Source organism: Papio anubis, chromosome 2 (assembly GCF_008728515.1).
Source record: "Papio anubis isolate 15944 chromosome 2, Panubis1.0, whole genome shotgun sequence".
NCBI lineage: Eukaryota > Metazoa > Chordata > Mammalia > Primates > Cercopithecidae > Papio > Papio anubis.
The window spans coordinates 192,480,386-192,500,586 of record NC_044977.1 but is presented as its reverse complement, the minus strand read 5'-3'; the positions used below and the strand labels follow the sequence as shown (position 1 = coordinate 192,500,586).

At 42.7% G+C, this 20,201-nt stretch overlaps 1 protein-coding gene across 1 annotated transcript; it reads left to right on the top strand.

The window, feature by feature from the left end:
• Nucleotides 1–57: 57 nt before the first annotated feature.
• FBXO45 (F-box protein 45) lies at nt 58–19,985 on the top strand. The gene is made up of 3 exons (XM_017956138.3): nt 58–589; nt 9,654–10,010; nt 16,835–19,985. The coding sequence occupies exons 1-3, from the start codon at nt 272–274 to the stop codon at nt 17,018–17,020; spliced, it is 861 nt and encodes a 286-aa protein (XP_017811627.1). The 5' UTR covers nt 58–271; the 3' UTR covers nt 17,021–19,985.
• Nucleotides 19,986–20,201: the final 216 nt, after the last annotated feature.

The window sequence follows — 20,201 nt, the reverse complement described above, 5'->3', positions numbered from 1 at the left end:
AGGCCGGGCGAGTCGGGCGGTTTCGGCGCCCTCGCTGAGCCGCGGGGGTGGGGCGGAGGACGCCCGTGCAGCCGGTGCGTCTGCCCTCAGTGAGGCGGGGCGCGCGGCGGACGCCCCCGGGCAGGGGCGGGAGTGGTGGAGGCGCCGGCGGTTGGCACTGAAAGGGGCGGTGAGCGAGCCGCTCCGGTCTCCGGGCGAGGCTTGGCCTTCCGAGCAGAGACGGCGGGAAGCGGCGGCGGCGGCGGCGGCCCTCGGGCCGGCTGGTGAGGCGATGGCGGCGCCGGCCCCGGGGGCTGGGGCAGCCTCGGGCGGCGCTGGCTGTAGCGGCGGCGGCGCGGGCGCGGGCGCGGGCTCGGGCTCTGGGGCCGCGGGGGCCGGGGGCCGGCTGCCCAGCCGGGTGCTGGAGTTGGTGTTCTCTTACCTGGAGCTGTCCGAGCTGCGGAGCTGCGCCCTGGTGTGCAAGCACTGGTACCGCTGCCTGCACGGCGATGAGAACAGCGAGGTGTGGCGGAGCCTGTGCGCCCGCAGCCTGGCAGAAGAGGCTCTGCGCACGGACATCCTCTGCAACCTGCCCAGCTACAAGGCCAAGGTGAGAGAGCCCCGGGCCACACCGCTGCCCCCAGTCCCGCTCCCCGGCGTCGTTCCCGGTGTTTCTATCCAAGCTTCTGAGTCAGACGCCTCGCCTCACCAGCCCGCCTTTCCACCGCTCCAGTCGGTACCTTCCTCACCTCCCCCCAACATAAAGATTCTCTTTTCTTTGGATCGAAGTTCTGCTCCTTAACCCACCCCACTTCCGTGATCCACTTTTCAAACAACTAGGTAGTTTGCATCACTCATTCAACTTTTGACAGCTTTCCCCGTTAAAGACAGACCACCACTCTTGTACCTTTTAATGCCCTCATCCTAATTTTCCCCCTGGCCTCCAAATAGACTTCGTTATGTTAAATAATCCCCGCTACCTTAACAGGGGCTTAGTTTCTAAGCGTCTAGTTTGCTTTTACTCCACGTTTATCTCATCTTTTCCAAACTCTGATTTTTAACCTTTTTTTTTTTCATTATTTTCCCCCAAGTTCTCTTTAGTTCCCTCCAGTATATTTGAGGCTCACAAGTGGGTGTAGTCCTAGTCATCCTGCTCACTTAAAGATACAGGCCTTTATAGAACATCCACGGGCACCACTTAACATACCGCTTTGTCCTACTGTTGTTAGCTGTTTCCTTGCTAACTTTTTAATAGTTCCACATGGATGGCGTGTCTCTCTTCTTCTGTTTGTCATCTAAGGTGCTGATTACAGTTTCGCTGCGTCCTTTTTTTTTCTCCTAGATTCTTGTGCGTATTCCGCCCGCCTTCATATACAAAATAAAAATGTCAAGAACAGGTTGTGGTAGGGCTGAAAGGATTCTCAGGCCATATAAACAAAGGGTCTTGGCCTTGGGTTCAGCTTAATGGTTAACAGCTGTTCAGTATAGCAGTCAACCAAGATCATATATAAGAGAAGATAAAGTCTGATTGCAATGTAGTAAACATAATAAATGCATTAGTAACTAAAAGGATAACATCCTTTTTTTTTTTTTTTTTTTTTGTTTTTTTGAGACGGAGTGTAATGGCATGATCTCGGCTCACTGCAACCTCTGCCTCCCGGGTTCAAGCGATTCTCCTGCCTCAGCCTCCCGAGTAGCTGGGGTTACAGGCATGCGCCACCACACCCGGCTAATTTTGTATTTTTAGTAGAGATGGGGTTTCTCCATGTTGGTTATGCTGGCCTCGAACTCCCGACCTCAGGTGATCCGTCGGCCTTGGTCTCCGAAAGTGCTGGGATTACAGGCGTGAGCCACCACGCGATAACATCCCTTTTTTATACTAGCTTGCCAACAGGGGTCGGAGTAAGAAGTAAAAAAATTTTTTTCATGTGAAGCATGTAAAATTTATACTTCTATAGTAAAACTGGTTTTAGTTATAGAAGACAGGGAACATTGCCATTAAATATGTCAACTATCAAGTTGTTTCTCTTTTCTTTTTTCTTTCTTTTTTTGGGGGGATGGAGTCTTGCTCTGTCACCCAGGCTGGAGTGCAGTGGCCAGATCTTGGCTCACTGCAAGCTCTGCCTCCCGGGTTTACGCCATTCTCCTGCCTCAGCCTCCCGAGTAGCTGGGACTACAGGCGCCCGCCACCTCGCCCGGCTAGTTTTTTGTATTTTTTAGTAGAGACGGGGTTTCACCGTGTTCGCCAGGATGGTCTCGATCTCCTGACCTCGTGATCCGCCCGCCTCAGCCTCCCAAAGTGCTGGGATTACAGGCGTGAGCCACCGCGCCCGGCCTCAAGTTGTTTTTCTATTAAGCAAAATAACAATAATTTACTAGGACTATTTGTGCATGGTGGCTATTCAGTGGATACTGGTTGTAATTTATATAGGTGAGTGCAGATTATTGGAATTTTGTCCTACTTTTATAAATGTGTAGGTTTCATAAATTTTATTTAGTTTTTATTTTTCCATAAAGCTTATTGTTTTTACTTATTTTAAACTAGGAGTTTTTGTTGTTGTTTTTGAGACAGGGTCTCACTCTGTCTCCTAGGCTGGAGTGCAGTGGCGTAGTCATAGCTCACTGCAGCCTCAACCTCCTGAGCTCAAATGATCTCCTTAGCTTAGCCTCCCAAGTAGCTGGAACTACAGGCATGTGCCACCACACTGGCTCCTTTTTTATTTTTCACAGACACGGGGTCTCACCTTGTTGCCTGGCTGGTCTCAAACTCCTGGGCTCAAGCGATCTTCCCACCTCAGCCTTCCAAAGTGCTGGGGTTACAGGCGTGTGCCACTGCACCTAGCCTAAACTAGGAGTTGTTGTTTTGGTAATTGACTTGTAATAGAAATGTTCACATGATTTAAGAATCATATTATAATATGTAATAGATAATGTGTCCTGTGAGTCAAGCTTCAATAGAAGCAAAATAATATCAAGCAAAATGTTTTCCTTTCATCCTTGTCCCCCTGCTACCCAGTTCCTCTCCAGGTATGCAACCTGTGTTACGATTTGTATCCTTCCAGAGATATTTTAGGTTTCTGAGGTTTTTAATACTTTGCCTTTCTGCTATGTGCATTATAGATGTTGTAGACTTGTACCAATCACTGTTCATTCACACATTGTAGGACTTTTCTTGAATATTTTCAGGATAAAAGATTAATTCAAAAGGAGTCAAATAGTCTAGCAGGAAAGTCTTTCAATCTAGTAGAGGAGAAAAAAATGTATGGAAAGAACTGTTAATGTGTGGTAAAAACTGCTCCTTACTGTTACAGACATAAAAAGGTATACTGGAAGTTCAGTGAAAGGAGACATTTACAAATTGAGTGGAGGATTGGAGAAGATTTGAGGTTGAGGTTATATTTGAGCTGAATTTTAAAGATGAGAAGGAGTTGAATATTTTAGGAAGAGGAAGTACTCTGAACAGAAGCAGTACAAGAGGAAAGTAAAAGGTTTGTACAACATATATTTTTATTTAAAAAAATGAGTGCCAGGCACTATGCTCAGTTTTGCAGAAGCAATGGCAGATGAAAGAAACACAGACTCTTATGGATGTCTTGCCTTATGGAGCTTACAGTCTAGTAGGGGAAATGGGATATTAATCAAATAATCACACAGATGTAAAACTGCATCTGGTATGGTGGTATGAAGGAAGGATACCTAGTGCTCTGATTGTCAGTAGTGGAGGATTTAACCTAGGTAGAGAGGTGAGGGAAGGCTTTCTCAGAGGAAGTGATCCATGTACTGAGATCTGAAGGATGATAAGTAGGCCAAGGGGAGAGAGAACGGCCTTCCAGGAGGGAACCTTATGAATGTGAGGGATGGAAACGACGTCAGTGTGGCTGGAGCACAGAGCAAAGGTGATGCTGGAGGCCGAGACGGGCGGATCACGAGGTCAGGAGATCGAGACCATCCTGGCTAACACGGTGAAACCCCGTCGCTACTAAAAAATACAAAAAAAAAAAAAAAACTAGCCGGGCGAGGTGGCGGGCGCCTGTAGTCCCAGCTACTCGGGAGGCTGAGGCCGGAGAATGGCGTGAACCCGGGAGGCGGAGCTTGCAGTGAGCCGAGATCGCGCCACTGCACTCCAGCCTGGGCGACAGAGCAAGACTCCGTCTCAAAAAAAAAAAAAAAGATGGAAGAAGTGAACTGGGGCCAAAGTATAGGGAAGCCATTTTGAGTTTTAAGCAAGAAGGATTTGAGGTGTGGGGATTGGTAGTATGATTATTTTGCTTTTTTTTTTTTTTGAGACGGAGGATCTCCTGACCTCGTGATCCGCCCGCCTCGGCCTCCCAAAGTGCTGGGATTACAGGCGTGAGCCCACGCGCCCGGCCTTATTTTGCATTTTAAGAGATTACTTCTGACTTTAGTATGGAGAACAGGTTGGAATATGGTAGGTCAATTAGGAAGTAGGTAGTAGAGGAGATGGAAATGGACAGATTTAGGAAGTAAACATCTACAGAACTTGGCAATAGATTTGAAATAGGGATGAAGAAGAGGGAAGTGGTAAGATGAAACTCGAATTTGGCCTACATAATGTAGGACGGCCTGATTCAGATTTTTTTATACAGGTCTTGCCTGCCCGGCTGATGCAGGAAGATCATAGCTTCACTGCAGTAGCCTTAAACTCCTAGTCAGCCATCCTCCACTCAGCCTCCTGTAGAAGGACCTGCATGTGGCCACCATGCCCAGCTAATTTTAATTTTTTTTTTTTTTGAGACGGAGTTTGGGGCTAAGCCTGCCCAGGGTTGATGGTGAAGTGGGCCGGATCTCAGCCCACTATGTAAGCTCCGGCCTCCCCTGCCCTCCTGCCCTAGCCTCCCAGGTGCAGTTTTGGACTCATGCACCCCTGCCTGCCAGGTTTCTTTTTATTTTTTGCAGACTGGGGTTTCACCTGTTAGCCAGGATGGTCTCATCTCCTGATCTCGTGATCCCAGCCTGCCTTTGGTTTCCTCCCCAAAGTGTTTTGGATTACAGGTGCAGCCACCATGCCTACCCTGTCTTCCCATTGGCTGTAGTCGGCATCTGTTTCAAAACAGACAATGTAACGCCAGGTATGCTTATCACATCTAAATATAAATTCTCATATTTAATTCCTTTAATACCTGTAATCTAGGTGGTTGAAAATGCTAGTTGCCCATAAATGCTAATGGTGGCATTTTAGGCTGGGCACGTGCGTCAAATTGGGTAACCCAGCACTTTGGCGCCCAGATGCATGGATCTTCACGCAGGTCAGGAGATGGAGACCATCCTGGCGCATCACGGTGAAACCCTGCCTCACGGCAAGAAACCTAGCTGGGCGAAGGTGGCGGGAGCCAGGTCCCGCCACTTGGGGAGACTGGAGGCAGGAGGACCATGGAAACCGAGGCAGAGCTTGCAGTGAGCTTTGAGACCGCCACTGCACTCCAGCCCCAGACTGCTTTCAAAAAAAGCCGCATTTAAACTTATGTTTTACACCGCGACTATATAAGGGTCCAAAGTGGTGCGCTGAGAGGTTCTTAAGGTTGTTTTGAATTGCCATTATTCTGCACTCACCATCTCCCAAACTCACCTGGCCTGCTGGAGTGTCCGTGCTTGCTTTACTCTCAGCCTCTATTCTTTGCCGATTCCCATTATCATGCAATGTTGTTGACATGTCTTACTGTCCTCTGTTTCCCCAAGTAGAGGTCTGATCAATTTAGATTAGATGATTTTTTATGCTATTTCTTTTACTAGAATTAGTGGTTAAAGATGGGTTAGGGCAGACACGAAATTGTAATGCAGGCATGGCAGCGTGGTGGGTAGCACTCAGCAGAGGGAGAAAGTGCTGGGATTACAGGTGTGAGCCACCATGCCTGGCCTGTTTTCCCATTTCGTATGAAGTTTCCAGTATCTGTTTCTAAAAAACAAAGACAATGTAATCACAGTATGCTTATCACATCTAAATATAAATTTACATTAATTCCTTAATATCAAAAATTCAGTGTTGAAATTGCCAGTTGTCTCATAAATGTTAAATGGTGCATTTTAGGCTGGGCACGGTGGCTCAAGCCTGTAATCCCAGCACTTTGGGAGGCCGAGATGGGCGGATCACGAGGTCAGGAGATGGAGACCATCCTGGCGAACACGGTGAAACCCCGTCTCTACTAAAAAATACAAAAACCTAGCTGGGCAAGGTGGCGGGCGCCTGTAGTCCCAGCTACTTGGGAGACTGAGGCAGGAGAACGGCGTAAACCTGGGAGGCAGAGCTTGCAGTGAGCTGAGATCCGGCCACTGCACTCCAGCCTGGGCGACAGAGCGAGACTCCGTTTCAAAAAAAAAAAAAAGTTGCATTTTAAACTTATGTTTTATATAATCAAGATCTATATAAGGGTCCCATGGCAAAGGTTGATATGTCTCTTAAGGCTGTTTTAGTCTACATATTCACTCACCATCTCCCCAACCTCCCATCTTATTTGTTGAGGAAACCAGGTTGTTTACTCTCAGCTCGATTTTGCTGATTTCATTATCATGGTGTTGCTTGACATGTTCTACTGTCCTCTGTTTCCCATAGAGGTCTGATCAATTTAGATTAGATTAGATTTTTTTGCAAGTTATTTTTTACTAGAATTAGTGGTTAAAGATGTGTTAGAAAATAAGAGCTACTAAATTGTGACGCAGTACAGAAAGTGGTGGGTAAGCACTCAGCAGAGGGAGAACCAAAGGGAATTGGGTGGCCCTGGTTAAGAATAGCTTAGTAGGCCGGGCTCCGTGGCTCATGCCTGTAATCCCAGCACTTTGGGAGGCCAAGGTGGGTGAATCACGAGGTCAGGAGATCGAGACTATCCTGGCTGACACAGGGAAACCCCATCTCTACTAAAAATAGGAAAAATTAACCGGGCGTGGTGGCGGGCACCTGTAGTCCCAGCTACTCTGGAGGCTGAGGCGGGAGAATGGTGTGAACCCGGGAGGCAGAGCTTGCAGTGAGCCGAGATTGCGCCACTGCACTCCAGCCTGGGCGACAAAGCGAGAGACTCCGTCTCAAAAAAAAAAAATAGCTTAATAGAGGGGGTCTTAGAGAATGTGTGGGAGAAGAAAACACGTATAATACTGTAAGCAAGAAGAACATCATCAAGGTAGAAAGGGAAATAGGAAGAATCAGATTTGGAGGGCTTTGAAAGCCAGGCAGAATTTGCAGTTGGTAATGGTACCAAGTATGGAACTACCAAAGGTTATAGAACTGGGATGAGATGTAGTAAAGGTGATGTTCTAGAAAGACAGGTCTGGAAATAATTCAGATAGAGAGTTGAGAACTGAGTTTGGAGAATTTGGTGGTGGTGGAGGAGGGGTGGTCACCAAAAAAGGAAATGATACAGGATCAGTCCAGGGAAATAGGAAGGTGTCATAGAAGTTCGAGGAAGAGAGGGCCGGGTGTGGTGACTCACGCCTGTAATCCCAGCACTTGGGGAGGCTGAGGCAGGCGGTTTACCTGAGGCCAGGAGTTTGAGACCACCCTGGCCAACATGGTGAAACCCTGTCTCTACTAAAAATTCAAAAATTAGCCAGGTGTGGTGGTCCACATCTGTAATCCCATTTACTTGGGGGAGGCTGAGACAGGAGAATCGCTTGAACCCAGGAGGCAGAGGTTGCAGTGAGCTGAGATTGAGCCACTGCACTCCAGACTAGGTGACAGAGCGAGACTCTGTCTCAAAAAAAAAAAAAAAAAATTTGAGGAAGAGGCTGTCAATAGTGTCACTGTGCAATTGGAATTTATAAGAATTGGGGAATAGGCATAGGGAAATATTAATTATTTTATGGTGAATTATTGATACTACTCTCTTGAGTTATTTAGATAGTATTTGCTATTTTGGGGACATGTTCCTTCCCCCATTTAATCTCCTTTATCTCCTTTTCTTTCTTTCTTTTTTTTTTTTGAGACAGGGTCTTGCTCTGTCACCCAGGCTGGAGTGCAATGGTGCGATTTCAGCTCACTGCATCCTCTGCCTCCTGGGCTCAAGCATTGCTTCTGCCTCAGCCTCCCAAGTAGCTGGGATTACAAGCGTGCACCACCATGCCCAGCTAATTTTTTGTATTTTTACTGGAGTTGGAGTTTCGCCGCATCGCCCAGGCTGGTCTTGAACTCCAAGTTCAAGCGATCTGCCCACCTTGCCTTCCCAAAGTGCTGGGATTGCAGGGGTGAGCCACCGCGCCCAGCCCCTTCACTGAATCTTATGTTTTGGTCTTATAAGTGCCTTACAGTATTTTATAATGCGAGCAGATAGGAAAACCATTGGGAATGCTTCAGTTTTGTAGCCTCCTTATGAATGCAGGGGATATTGGAAACAGTCCTTTTTAAAATCTGTACCCTGCAGTACAGCGAAACAGTAGAGTGCCAGCGAGTGGCAAATGAACAGGTGGTGAGGGAGCTGGATACTCGGCCTCTCTTTGGGCCTCTCGCACTCACTCACGTTGAGATCCCTGAGAAGGACGAGGTGGCCTTCAAGGGTCTTCCTAAATGCTGAGCTTCTGTGACTCTGGAGTTGATTTCTCAGGTTCACCAAAGCATAGGTCCCAGCCTTCCACTGCTTTGGGGTAGTTTGGCTAAAGTAAAGAAGGGATTTTTAAAAAACATACAAACCAGGCAGGCGTAGTGACTCGAACCCGTAACCCCAGCTACTTGGGAGGCTGAGATGGGAGATCACTCGAGCCCAGGAGTTCAAGGCCGCAGTGTGCTACAATTGTACCACTGCACTCCAGTCTGGGTGACAGAGACCTTGTCTAAAAAAAATTTTAAATACACAAACTAAAAGTTTAAAATTGTTCATGAGAAATTGTTATTGTTTGTATGAAAGAGCTATTTTCATACCCTCTTTATTTTGGAAGTGTAAACTTTTGTTTTTGCTGAAGAGTCAACTAAGTTGTGTTATTGATAGCTTCTCTTTATAAATTCTAGTTACTTGAATCTAGATGCTATCTAGGGGATTATTTGATTTGGTAAAATGAGATTGGTGATTTTTTTTTTATTGTGTAAGTCATACCTAGCAAGTAGGCTGAGGATCTAAAGTAGTTTGTGTTTACTAAAATTTTTCATAAACTTTAGAGTTGCTATGATTAAAGTTTCTATTTTATGTAAAATATAATTATTTTTGATGACAGCATTGCCCATATGAAAACTATGTCTCAACTTTTTGATATAAAAATATCAAATATAAACAAAAGTAGAGAAAATAGTTTGATGAACTTCCTTATACCTATCACCAAGCTTTGCCAATGATTAATTTATGGCCAGTCTAGTTTCATATTTATATTGCACACTTTCCCACTCTCTCTGGATATTTCAAAGCAATTCCCCCAGACATCATTATTTTATCCATATTGGTTTCTTTTTTTTTTCTAATAAATATTTTTTTTTTTTTTTTTTTTTGGTATCTTTTGATGTTTTAAGAAGTCTGTTTGAGGAAATACTACAATTTAAAATTTTGGTCAGTGATGAAACGTTTGGCAGTTACTTTTAATGTTATTTATTCTGTTAGTATCCCATCCTGAAACTTTAGCCATTATTTGGAAATACTTGTGTTTTTTAAAATATATAAGTTCATTATTTAAAAACATACAGCCTGAAGTTTTTAATATTTAACAAAAATAACGTTATTTATTTGGTCTATTTTTCATCTTTTTAGATACGTGCTTTTCAACATGCCTTCAGCACTAATGACTGCTCCAGGAATGTCTACATTAAGAAGAATGGCTTTACTTTACATCGAAACCCCATTGCTCAGAGCACTGATGGTGCAAGGACCAAGATTGGTTTCAGTGAGGGCCGCCATGCATGGGAGGTATGGTGGGAGGGCCCTCTGGGCACTGTGGCAGTGATTGGAATTGCCACGAAACGGGCCCCCATGCAGTGCCAAGGTTATGTGGCATTGCTGGGCAGTGATGACCAGAGCTGGGGCTGGAATCTGGTGGACAATAATCTACTACATAATGGAGAAGTCAATGGCAGTTTTCCACAGTGCAACAATGCACCAAAATATCAGGTGAGAAACGGGTTTTTCTCAAGTATGGGCCTTTGTCAAATCATGCTTTAATTTGTTTTAAATTTACAAATTTTCGTATAGCAGTTTTGTTTGTCTTTTTGGTAATTTTTATTTTTATTATTTTTTATTTTTTCAAATACCAAGACTTCAAGTTTGTTTTTTTTTTTTTTTTTAAATGTTAGGAGGTTATAGTTAATTTTGTTGGGTGTTATATTTTGATTTTGGCTATGCAGGAAAATATTCTTTTTAAAGAATCATGAGCCCGGTGTGGTGGCTCAACCTGTAATCCCAGCACTTTGGGGAGGCAGTGGCGGGTGGATCCGCGAGGTCAGGAATCGAGACCATCTTTACAAGCTGCTATGGTGAAACCCGTCTCTACTAAAATACAAAAACTAACCCGAGGCGTGGTGGTGAAGCCTTAGTCCCAGCCCAGCCTTTTCGGGAAGTGAGGCAGAATGGCGTGAGCAGGAGGCTGGAGCTTGCAGTGGGCGAGATCGGCGCCACTGCACTCCAGCCTGGAGCGTTGACTACAGCCAGCGAGACTCAGTCTCAAAAATCTTAAGCTCTGTCACTTGGCTGCAGTGCAGTGGTGTGACCTCAGCTCACTGCAACCTCCGCCTCCAGGTTCAAGCAGTTCTCTGCCAGCTCCAGTAGTTGAGATTACTCAGGCACCTGCCACCATGCCCAGCTAATTTTGTATTTTTCCTTAGGATGAGGTTTAACCATCTTGGCCAGGCTGGTCTTGAACTCCTGACCTCGTGATTCACCCATTGTGGCCTCCCAAAGTGCTGGAATTACAGGCGTGAGCCACCCGGCTGTGGCCGTTTTAAATAAATATGTAAATGATCTTTCTCAATATTTGTTTCCTAATACAAGTTTAAGCAGCCTATCTTTGCTCTTGAATCGGGGGTTGGCAAACCTTTTGGTAAGGGAGCCAGGCAGTAATATTTTCAGCAGCTTTGCAGTCCATTATGGTCTCTGTCCACAACTTTTTATGTCGTTTTTCAGGGTGAGCTGTCCTGACTTACCTTATCTGGCCATTACAAAGCAGTCATCGGGTGATCATTAAGCCGAATGAACTCTATAGTGCAAAAAGCAGTCATCGATATCGTCGCCAGATGAACTCTATCGTACAAAAGCAGTCATCGGTGATACGTAAACGAATGAACGTGGCCGTATTCCACAGGCCTTGTTTGTGGGCTGCGGGACAGATTGGGTCCAGGGGCCGTAGTTTGCCAGTTCATGCTCTGTATCAAGCTTGTCCACCCCACAGCCTGCAGGTAGCCACGATGGCTTTGTTTGCCACCCAATGCAAATTCATAAACTTTCTTAAAACATTGTGAGAGTTTTTTGCAATTTTTTGTTTTTAAAGCTGATTGGCTGTCTTTAGTGTTAGTATATTTTATGTGTGGTCCAAAATAATTCTTCCGTTGTGGTCCAGGGAAGCCAAAAGATTGAATACCCCTGCTCTAGATGGTCATCTTTCCTATATCATGGCACTTCCACATCTTTTTCTAGGCTCCTTACCCTAGTAAATACATCTCTGTGCATGCACATGCACACATACCCTCTGTCTGCGGATTCAGAGCCCCTGGAGGCATCCGTGATTTCTGTAGAGACAGGAAGATTCAGGCAAACTGCTGTATTTTTTATTCTTTTCATCTTAGGCTTAAGGCATACTCATTTGACTCAAGTTAAAATTATAGTCCTATTTGTAAAAGCCATATTTATTACTATAGACTCAGCAGGGTGTAATATACAATAATCTGATAAGAAACTGGAAGTCTTTAAAGAACTATAGGCTGCATATTTCAGAGCCACATGTGGCATGAAAGTTCCAGCCTCAGTAATGACCTCAAGTCAGGCATACTAAACCAAAGAACCAAAACTACATCCCATTTCCTGAGGTATAAAAGCTGGAAGGATTTTTTTTCATAGAATGTTTCCTCACTATCCTTTTAGGCTCTGCAGATACTATAAGGAGAAGGGTGTGTAGACTTTATCACTAAAAAGAAAGTCCTATCGCTTACCCTTGTGATGATTTTGTAAGTGAAAGTCCTTACTTAAGTCTGTGTTTTTCAGAGAACATGCTCTATGGTTTCAGTCCTTTTAAATTTATTGAGATTTGTTTTATTTTAATATGTGGTCTTTCTTGATGAGTGTCCCATGTGTGCTTGAAAAAATGTATATTCTTTTATTGAAAGGAATATTTTGTAAATGAGAATTAGGTGAAGTCGATTGATAATATTTAAGTCTTACATAGTGTTACTGATTTTTTTTACCCCTTCTATCATTACTGAAAGGAGTATTGAAATCTCCATCTATGCTTACTAATTTGTCTCTTTCCTCTTTTAGTTCTGTCAGTGTTTGCTTCATGTATTTTGGAGCTCTGTTACTACTGGTGCATATACATTTCTAATTGTTATATCTCCCTGCCTGATTTATTCTTTTATTATGAAATGACCTCCTTTGACTCTAGTAATCCTCTGTCAATCTGTCTTTGTATTTAAAGTGGAGCTCCTACACAGCATATTGTTGGATCTTGATTTTTATCTAACCCAGTCTCTGTCTCTGACTTTTTTTTTTGAGATGGAGTTTCACTCTTGTTGCCCAGGCTGGAGTGCAATGGCATGATCTCGGCTCACCGCAACCTCCGCCTCCTGGGTCCCGGTTCAAGCAGTTCTCCTGCCTCAGCCTCCTGGGTAGCTGGGATTACAGGCATGCGCCACCTCACCCAGCTAATTTTTGTATTTTTAGTAGAGACAGGGTTTCACCATGTTGGCCAGACTGGTCTCGAACTCCTGACCTCGTGATCCGCCCACCTCGGCCTCCCAAAGTCATGGGATTACAAGCGTGAACCACCATGCCCAGTGAGACGGGGGTTTCTCCATGTTGGTCAGGCTGGTCTCGAACTCCCGACCTCAAGTGATCCACCCGCCTCGACCTCCCAAAGTGCTGGGATTACAGGCGTGAGCCACCTCACCCAGCTTCGGTCTCTGACTTTTAAGTGTTTAGTTCATTTACCTTTAATGTAAGTGTTGGACTGCTTGATGTTGTCCTTATCTCTGCCTCTGAAGCTGTGTTTTTCTTTTTTTCCCCAACCTTGTTTCTCTCTAATCTTTGCATTAGATAATTTCTTTTCTTTCCTTTCTTTTTTTTTTTTTGAAATAGGGTCTTGCCCTGACGCCCTGGCTGGAGTGGTGCAGTGGTGCGATGATCTTGGCTCACTGAAACCTGCCTCCCGGGCTCAAGCGATCCTCCCACTTCAGCCTCCAGAGTAGCTGGGACTACAGTTGCTCCCCACCAATGCCCGGCTAATATTTGTATTTTTTGTAGAGACAGGGTTTTGCCATTTTGCCCAGGCTGGTCTCAAACTCTTGAGCTCAAGCAGCTGCCTGCCTCAGCCTCCCAAAGTGCTGAGATTACAGGTGTGAACCACTGTGCTTGACCTAAATTAGATAATTTGTGTTGTTCTGTATTCAAGGTTATAAATTTTTTTCTTTTGCCATCTCACCTCTGCTATTGAGCTGGGCTAGTAAATTTTGCTTATTGTACACTTCAGCTTTAGAATTTTCTTTTTTTTTCTTTTTCTTTTTTTTGTTTTTTTTGAGACAGAGTCTCGCTCTGGTGCCAGACTGGAGTGCAGTAGCACAATCTGGGCTCAGTGCAACCGCCGACTCCCGGGTTGAAGCGATTCTTCTGCCTCAGCCACCTGAGTAGCTGGGACTACAGGCACGTGCCACCATGCCCAGCTAATTTTTGTAGTTTACTTTAGTAGAGACGGGATTTCACCATGTTGGCCAGGATGGTCTCGATCTCTTGAACTCGTGATCCGCCCGCCTCGGCCTCCCAAAGTGAAAGTGCTGGGATTACAGGTGTGAGCCACTGCACCCGGCCTGGTTCTTTTTTAGAGCAAATTTCCTTTTCTCTATTGAGATTCCTTGTTTGTTTATATTATATTTTTTAAAAATTATTTGGACATATTTATAATAGCTGCTTTGAAGTCTTTGCCAAATCCAACACTTAGGCCCACTTGGGTTCAGCTTCTATTGATCGCTCTTTTTTCCCCTAAATATGAATCACACTTTCCTGTTTCTTTTCATATCTAGTAATTTTTTCATTGAAACCTAGATGTGTAGATAATACGTAGTAGTAACTCCTGAATGTTTTGTTTCTAGAAACTGCTTTATTCTGAAAAGTATAGGTTTTCTTGTTTTAGTAGGCAGTTAACTTGCCTCTACTCAAACTATAAACTCTGTCTCTTGTGATGTACAGCAGCTAACGTCTGCTCAGTGTTTTCAGCTTCGCTGCTTTTTCAGTCCTGGGGGTTTACCCTGTGCCTTTGTAATGTAGTGGTCATTCAGGGATTTGGGCAGGTAATTCTCAGATTTTGGGGTTCATCCTTTCTGTGGTTCTGTTGCTTCTGGAGTTCCTCCTCTAAGTGTCCAGTTGCTCTGCTGTCTCCCAAGTTTTACCCCCACACCTAAAGATGGTAACACTTCTGCTTTCTCCACCCTGTGCTTTGTGCATGCCGTGTGCTCAAAGGTGAAGCAAATTTGCAGATTTCACCAGGAGTAATTGTTACTTAGTTTCAACTTCTGTAAAATAGGGATAAAAATTCCTAGGATTAGTGTGAGGATTAAATGGGATAATACAAAGAAGACACAAAACAAATACCCAACACAATTAGCTTTTCATTTCTACTTTGTTGTTAATATTTTGTTGGTATGAGTGGTGGTGGTGGTGATGATGATTTGGAGGTTCTTAGATCCATAAAATGGGTTAATCTGTGAGGTGGGCAAAGGGAGGAAAAAAGCAGATGTTGGCAGTTACTGTTAACAGGAAACACAGTGAAGGAAAGTAAATGACAATAGCAGGGGTTATCATAATCAGGAAGAATTAAATTTTGATTACAAACATTAGGACTTTCTCTTTCCAATTTTGTAGATGCAACATCCTTTTATAAATGCAGACCATAAAGATGAAACATCCTTTTTTTTTTTTTTTTGCTTACTTTTCCAAATGAGAAAAATCTGGATATATTCTGCTTCCAGTTTCGTTTAATAATCAGTGCTGCTGTTTTTTATAACAGGTGTTTCAGAGTTGTGAACCACAAATTGACTATTTAATAAGCCTATTCTATATTCTGTGTTAGAATTTGTAGCCAGATTGGATTATTCATGATTCCACATTATATGTGGAACTGCTCTGTAAACTTTAAAAGCTGTGTCAGGCCGGGCGTGGTGGCTCATGCCTGTGATCCCAGCACTTTGGGAGGCTGAGGCGGGCGGATCATGAGGTCAGGAGATCGAGACCACTCTGGCTAATGCAGTGAAACCCTGTCTCTACTAAAAATAGAAAAAATCAGCTGGGCGAGGTAGCAGGCGCCTGTAGTCCCAGCTGCTCGGGAGGCTGAGGCAGGAGAATGGCGTGAACCCGGGAGGTGGAGCTTGCAGTGAGCTGAGATCACGCCACTGCACTCTAGCCTGGGAGACAGTGAGACTCTGTCTCAAAATAAAAAAAATAAAATAAAATAAAAGCTATGTGTCTTACTATGGTGATTCTTAAAATTGTGGTGAAATATACATATTTATTATTTTAACTATTTGTAAGTATACAATTCAGTGGCATTAAATACATTCACACGTTGTGTAACCATCACCTCTATCTATACCCAAAACTTTTTTCTCACTCCATTGTAATCTCTACTATGTTCATTCCCTGTTTCCTTCATTCCCCACCCCTGGTAAACTCTATTCTACAACTATATGTATTTGACGATTTTAGATACTTTATGTAAATGGAATCATACCATTTAGCCTTTTGTGTCTGGCTCATTTCACTTAGCATAATATTTTCAGGGTCTATGTTGTAGCATATATCAAAATTTCATTTCTGTTTATGGCTGAATAATATTGCATTGTATGGCTGGGCACGGTGGCTCACGTCTGTAATCCCAGCACTTTGGGACGCTGAGGCGGGCAGATCACGAGGTCAGGAGATCGAGACCATCCTGGCTAACACGGTGAAACCCCATCTCTACTAAAAATACAAAAAATTAGCCAGGCGTGGTGGCGGGCACCTGTAGTCCCAGCTACTGGGGAGGCTGAGGCAGGAGAATGGTGTGAACCTGGGAGGCGGAGCTTGCAGTGAGCCGAGATCACGCCACTGCACCCCAGCCTGGGTGACAGAGCAAGACTCAGTCTCAAAAAAAAAATTTCATTGTATGTATGGTATAGTAATTTGAGAAGCTGATTTAGATTGTTCTTTTTGGTGAAATATGTCAAGTTATAGATTTTAGTGTTAACCTTAAGAAAAACCTTTAAACAAAGAGTGAATAAAATCAATCTAGAGAGTGTTCAGGTGGAACATTTAAATTGTTAGTAATTAAATGTAGATTCCATGTGAGTCTTAGAAACAAAACTATCAAAGTAAGCATTTGTGATTTGTTACCCAGGCTGGAGTGTAGTGGGCAGTGGTGTGATACCGGCTTTGCGCCACCACACCCAGCTAATTTTTGTATTTTTAGTAGAGATGGGTTTTCACCATGTTTTCCAGGCTGGTCTTGAACTCCTGGGCTCAAGCAATCCGCCCGCCTCAGCCTCCCAAAGTGCTAGGATTACAAGCATGAGCCACCATACCTGACCAGATATATGTCCTTTTTTTGTAGATGTTTCTCCCTGACTAGAAAGCTTCCCTTGTGATTTTTCTAGACAGCTTTCAGGATAATATTCTTAATATTTTCAAATTCTTGATTTGTGTCTTGTGTCTTCTAGCTATGCCCTTGGCAGATTTTCTTCTAACCTTTTGATGTCTATTTGCAGATAGGAGAAAGAATTCGAGTCATCTTGGACATGGAAGATAAGACTTTAGCTTTTGAACGTGGATATGAGTTCCTGGGGGTTGCCTTTAGAGGACTTCCAAAGGTCTGCTTATACCCAGCAGTTTCTGCTGTATATGGCAACACAGAAGTGACTTTGGTTTACCTTGGAAAACCTCTGGACGGATGACAGTGGCTTTCTTGTGATGACAGAGTGGAGGAGAGATCTGCTTATGGGAAGTAGAACCGTGAAGTGACTGTCATACTGCATGTCCAAGAAACATCCTGAAAACACATGAAGTTGTAAACTGGAGAAGCAACTCTACAGCAGAGATTATCTTCGTGTTTCCTCTTCCCACTGGGCCAGAAAAATCCTCAGGGTTGCAGTTGGTTGAGTGGGCAGTTGACATATGCATGTTGCAACCGATGTTGTCTCCAAGTTAGCAATGTGTTATTTCCAACTTGAAAGGTGAGATTGTAGAGATGCTGTCAAAGGGATAAGATAAGGAAATAGCAAGATTTTTAAGTAGTGTGTTTGTGAAGACTGATCCCATTTTACAACTGCCTGTTCTTTCTCCAGTCCCTTTTTTTCTGGCCAGCTTGACTATTAGAAAAGTATGAAACTGGTTGGGTTTTATTTAATATTTTTAATATATTGAGAAGCATGGTCTGCCTGGACTGCACTTCTCTAAAAGTGAGATATAAAATTGTGCAGCTATTTTAAAAGTTGTATATACAATATGTGTGTAAAAAAAAACTGTAAAAAAAAACAAAAAGGACAAACAGGTTGCTTTGTTCTAGTTCTAATTTCTTAAAAACCACTACATGGTTACAAAATTGGAATAACATTTGGGGACAGCTAGGTTAACTACAAAGAAGAGGATTTTAAGAGGAGATGTGTTGTATTGACTCATTTTGTATTATTTTTGGCTTCCAGTTCCCATAGCTGTTAGAGTCTGGTTTGTTTTTGTTTTTACTATCAAAATTATAGTAAAGATCTCTCAATCTCCTGGCTAAAGATTGAGGGAAGGCAAATCTATTTCTGATTATACATATATCAGTAAGGATGATCTCAACATAATAGTAATGTGTATCTTTTGGTATCCAGTTTTATTTCTGGCCTTCTAAGAAAGTGTCCCATAACACAGAACATTGCCATTTGCTCTTGTTGGCCACAAATATTAGTCCTAGAGCCTAGGAAAAAAAGAATTGATTAATGGTCCTTTTATTTTGTAGCCTTATAAATGCTATAGATATTATCAAAAAAATTAATTTCCTATTGTTTACATCATGCAACTAATCTAAGCCTCAAACTCGTTATTGGGGCTATAAAGAAAATGTTTACTTACCCACCTGAAACAGGTTAAGAATATTCTTAATCTCATTATAGATAATTGCCCCCATGGGACTTGAAATATGACACCTTGTGCTGAAAACTTCAGGTTGGCAATATTTGAAGGTTTCACTGTAGAAGAGTTTAACATTAACTCCTATTTTGACTTACAAATCTTATTTCTCATCACTAAAATGCTTTTGAATTAATAATCCAACCCACATGAGCTGAGAGTTTTTCTTTTGTTGGAAAAGAAACAGACATCTTTCTGTATGAAAGTATAAATTGTATGGTTTTAGATACATAGGAATTGGCAAAGGCAAGCAAAATCTTTGTACTTCTGAGTTCTTGCTGTATGTGTATTTTGTTTTGAATCTAATTAGGGACACTAGGCAGCTGGCCGGGATTCTTGGGTTGCCCTTGGGAGTTAAGATTCTCAATATGCCTATGAAGCAAGGGATTTCAGCCATAGGACAAAGATTTATTGTTGCCACCAGAAAAGTTTACAAGTATTTATTGTGTATTTGATACATTGCTTGAAAAGATAAAATCTGTTAAAGATTCTTTTTGATGTGCAGGTTAAGAAGAAACCTCCTTGTATTGAGTGGAATTATATGTTAAACGTATTAGAGAATATAGATGGTATAGAAATTTATTTTTCTTGGTGTAGAACAACACAATTCAGCAAAGTTTAAAATTTGATTAAACGAGAAGTGGTTCAGGATGAAGATGGACTTGTTAGAAAATGATCAAGTCCTTTAAGTACTTGTTTCTTTTTCAGGTTGTGATGTGGCCATTCCAAGAGCTTTTGTTGAGAGTTTGGTTTATAATTGTCTCTTTTGTCTTGTTAGTAAACATTCATTTGCAACAGTTTTGAAGGTGCTGAGTGGAAAACCGAAACACATGGTTATTGCATATTGGACCTAGAATGAAATAATTGCCTCAATATTTATCAACAAGCCATTCTTGTCTCAAAGGTTTAAATTCCAGAATATCCCATTTGCAAATCATATGCAATTGGGTTAATAGCATGAGCATCTGGGTAATGAAGAGCCTTCATTTACGTAAATTTGTCACTAAAAACCAGTAGTAGCTCTATAAAATATTAAACTGCTACAATGTTCAAGGAAATGGAATATCTTTGTCATTGGTGCTGAGAAGAGCATTTAGGTAGAAGACAGTTATGCCTGAAGATTGAGTATAAATCATTCCAACCAGTGGTTCTCAACGTTGGCTGTATGCACTTTGCAGTCACTTTGGAGTGTTTGAAGACATATCGATGCTTTGGGTTCCATATGCCAAGATTCTGATGTTGGTCTGGAATATGAGCTGGTCATAAGGATTTTTATAACTTTCTGGTCATTTCAATATGCTGCCGAGGTTGAGAACCATTGTTCTAAAATTCACCTTGAGTTTTCTCATCTGCAAAATAGAAAAAAAAAAAAATCCTTGCTCCCTCCCTTCACTACCTCACAAGGATATTGAGGGTAAAGGAGAAAATAATGGGAAGGTGCTTGTGCTGTGGATGGAAAGTGCTATTAAAAGTCAAAGGAGCGTTCTATTTCAATCCATAGTATGATCAGGGAGGGTGTGACTGACCGTACTTTGTTGACTTGGGAAACGGGGAGCACTGTCTTTGGTTCGTGAACGAAGCATGCAGACGTGGAAGCAGACGTTACCATTATTCCTACTATGGTCTTCTGTCATACTTGAGACAGGCTGTTTTAATTACCTGGTTTTACATAGGAAAGACGAAATATTAAGGCTTAAAGTTTGTAATGGTCAATGGCTCATAATTCATTAAATCTTTTCATACAAGGAATTTGTGGTTAATGTCATTTCATAGTTGCCATTATTTTTTCATTATTTGACTTGAATGTTAAGCCATTTATTTCATCTCCCTCATTCACATAAAGTGTAGATACGGATTCAATAAGACACCTAAAGAAAGTAAGATTTACCCAGTTAATATTTGAAATCATTGTTCAGTGATTAGGCATTTTCTGCCTTTTAGAATGATTTGACTGGAGAAAGAGTT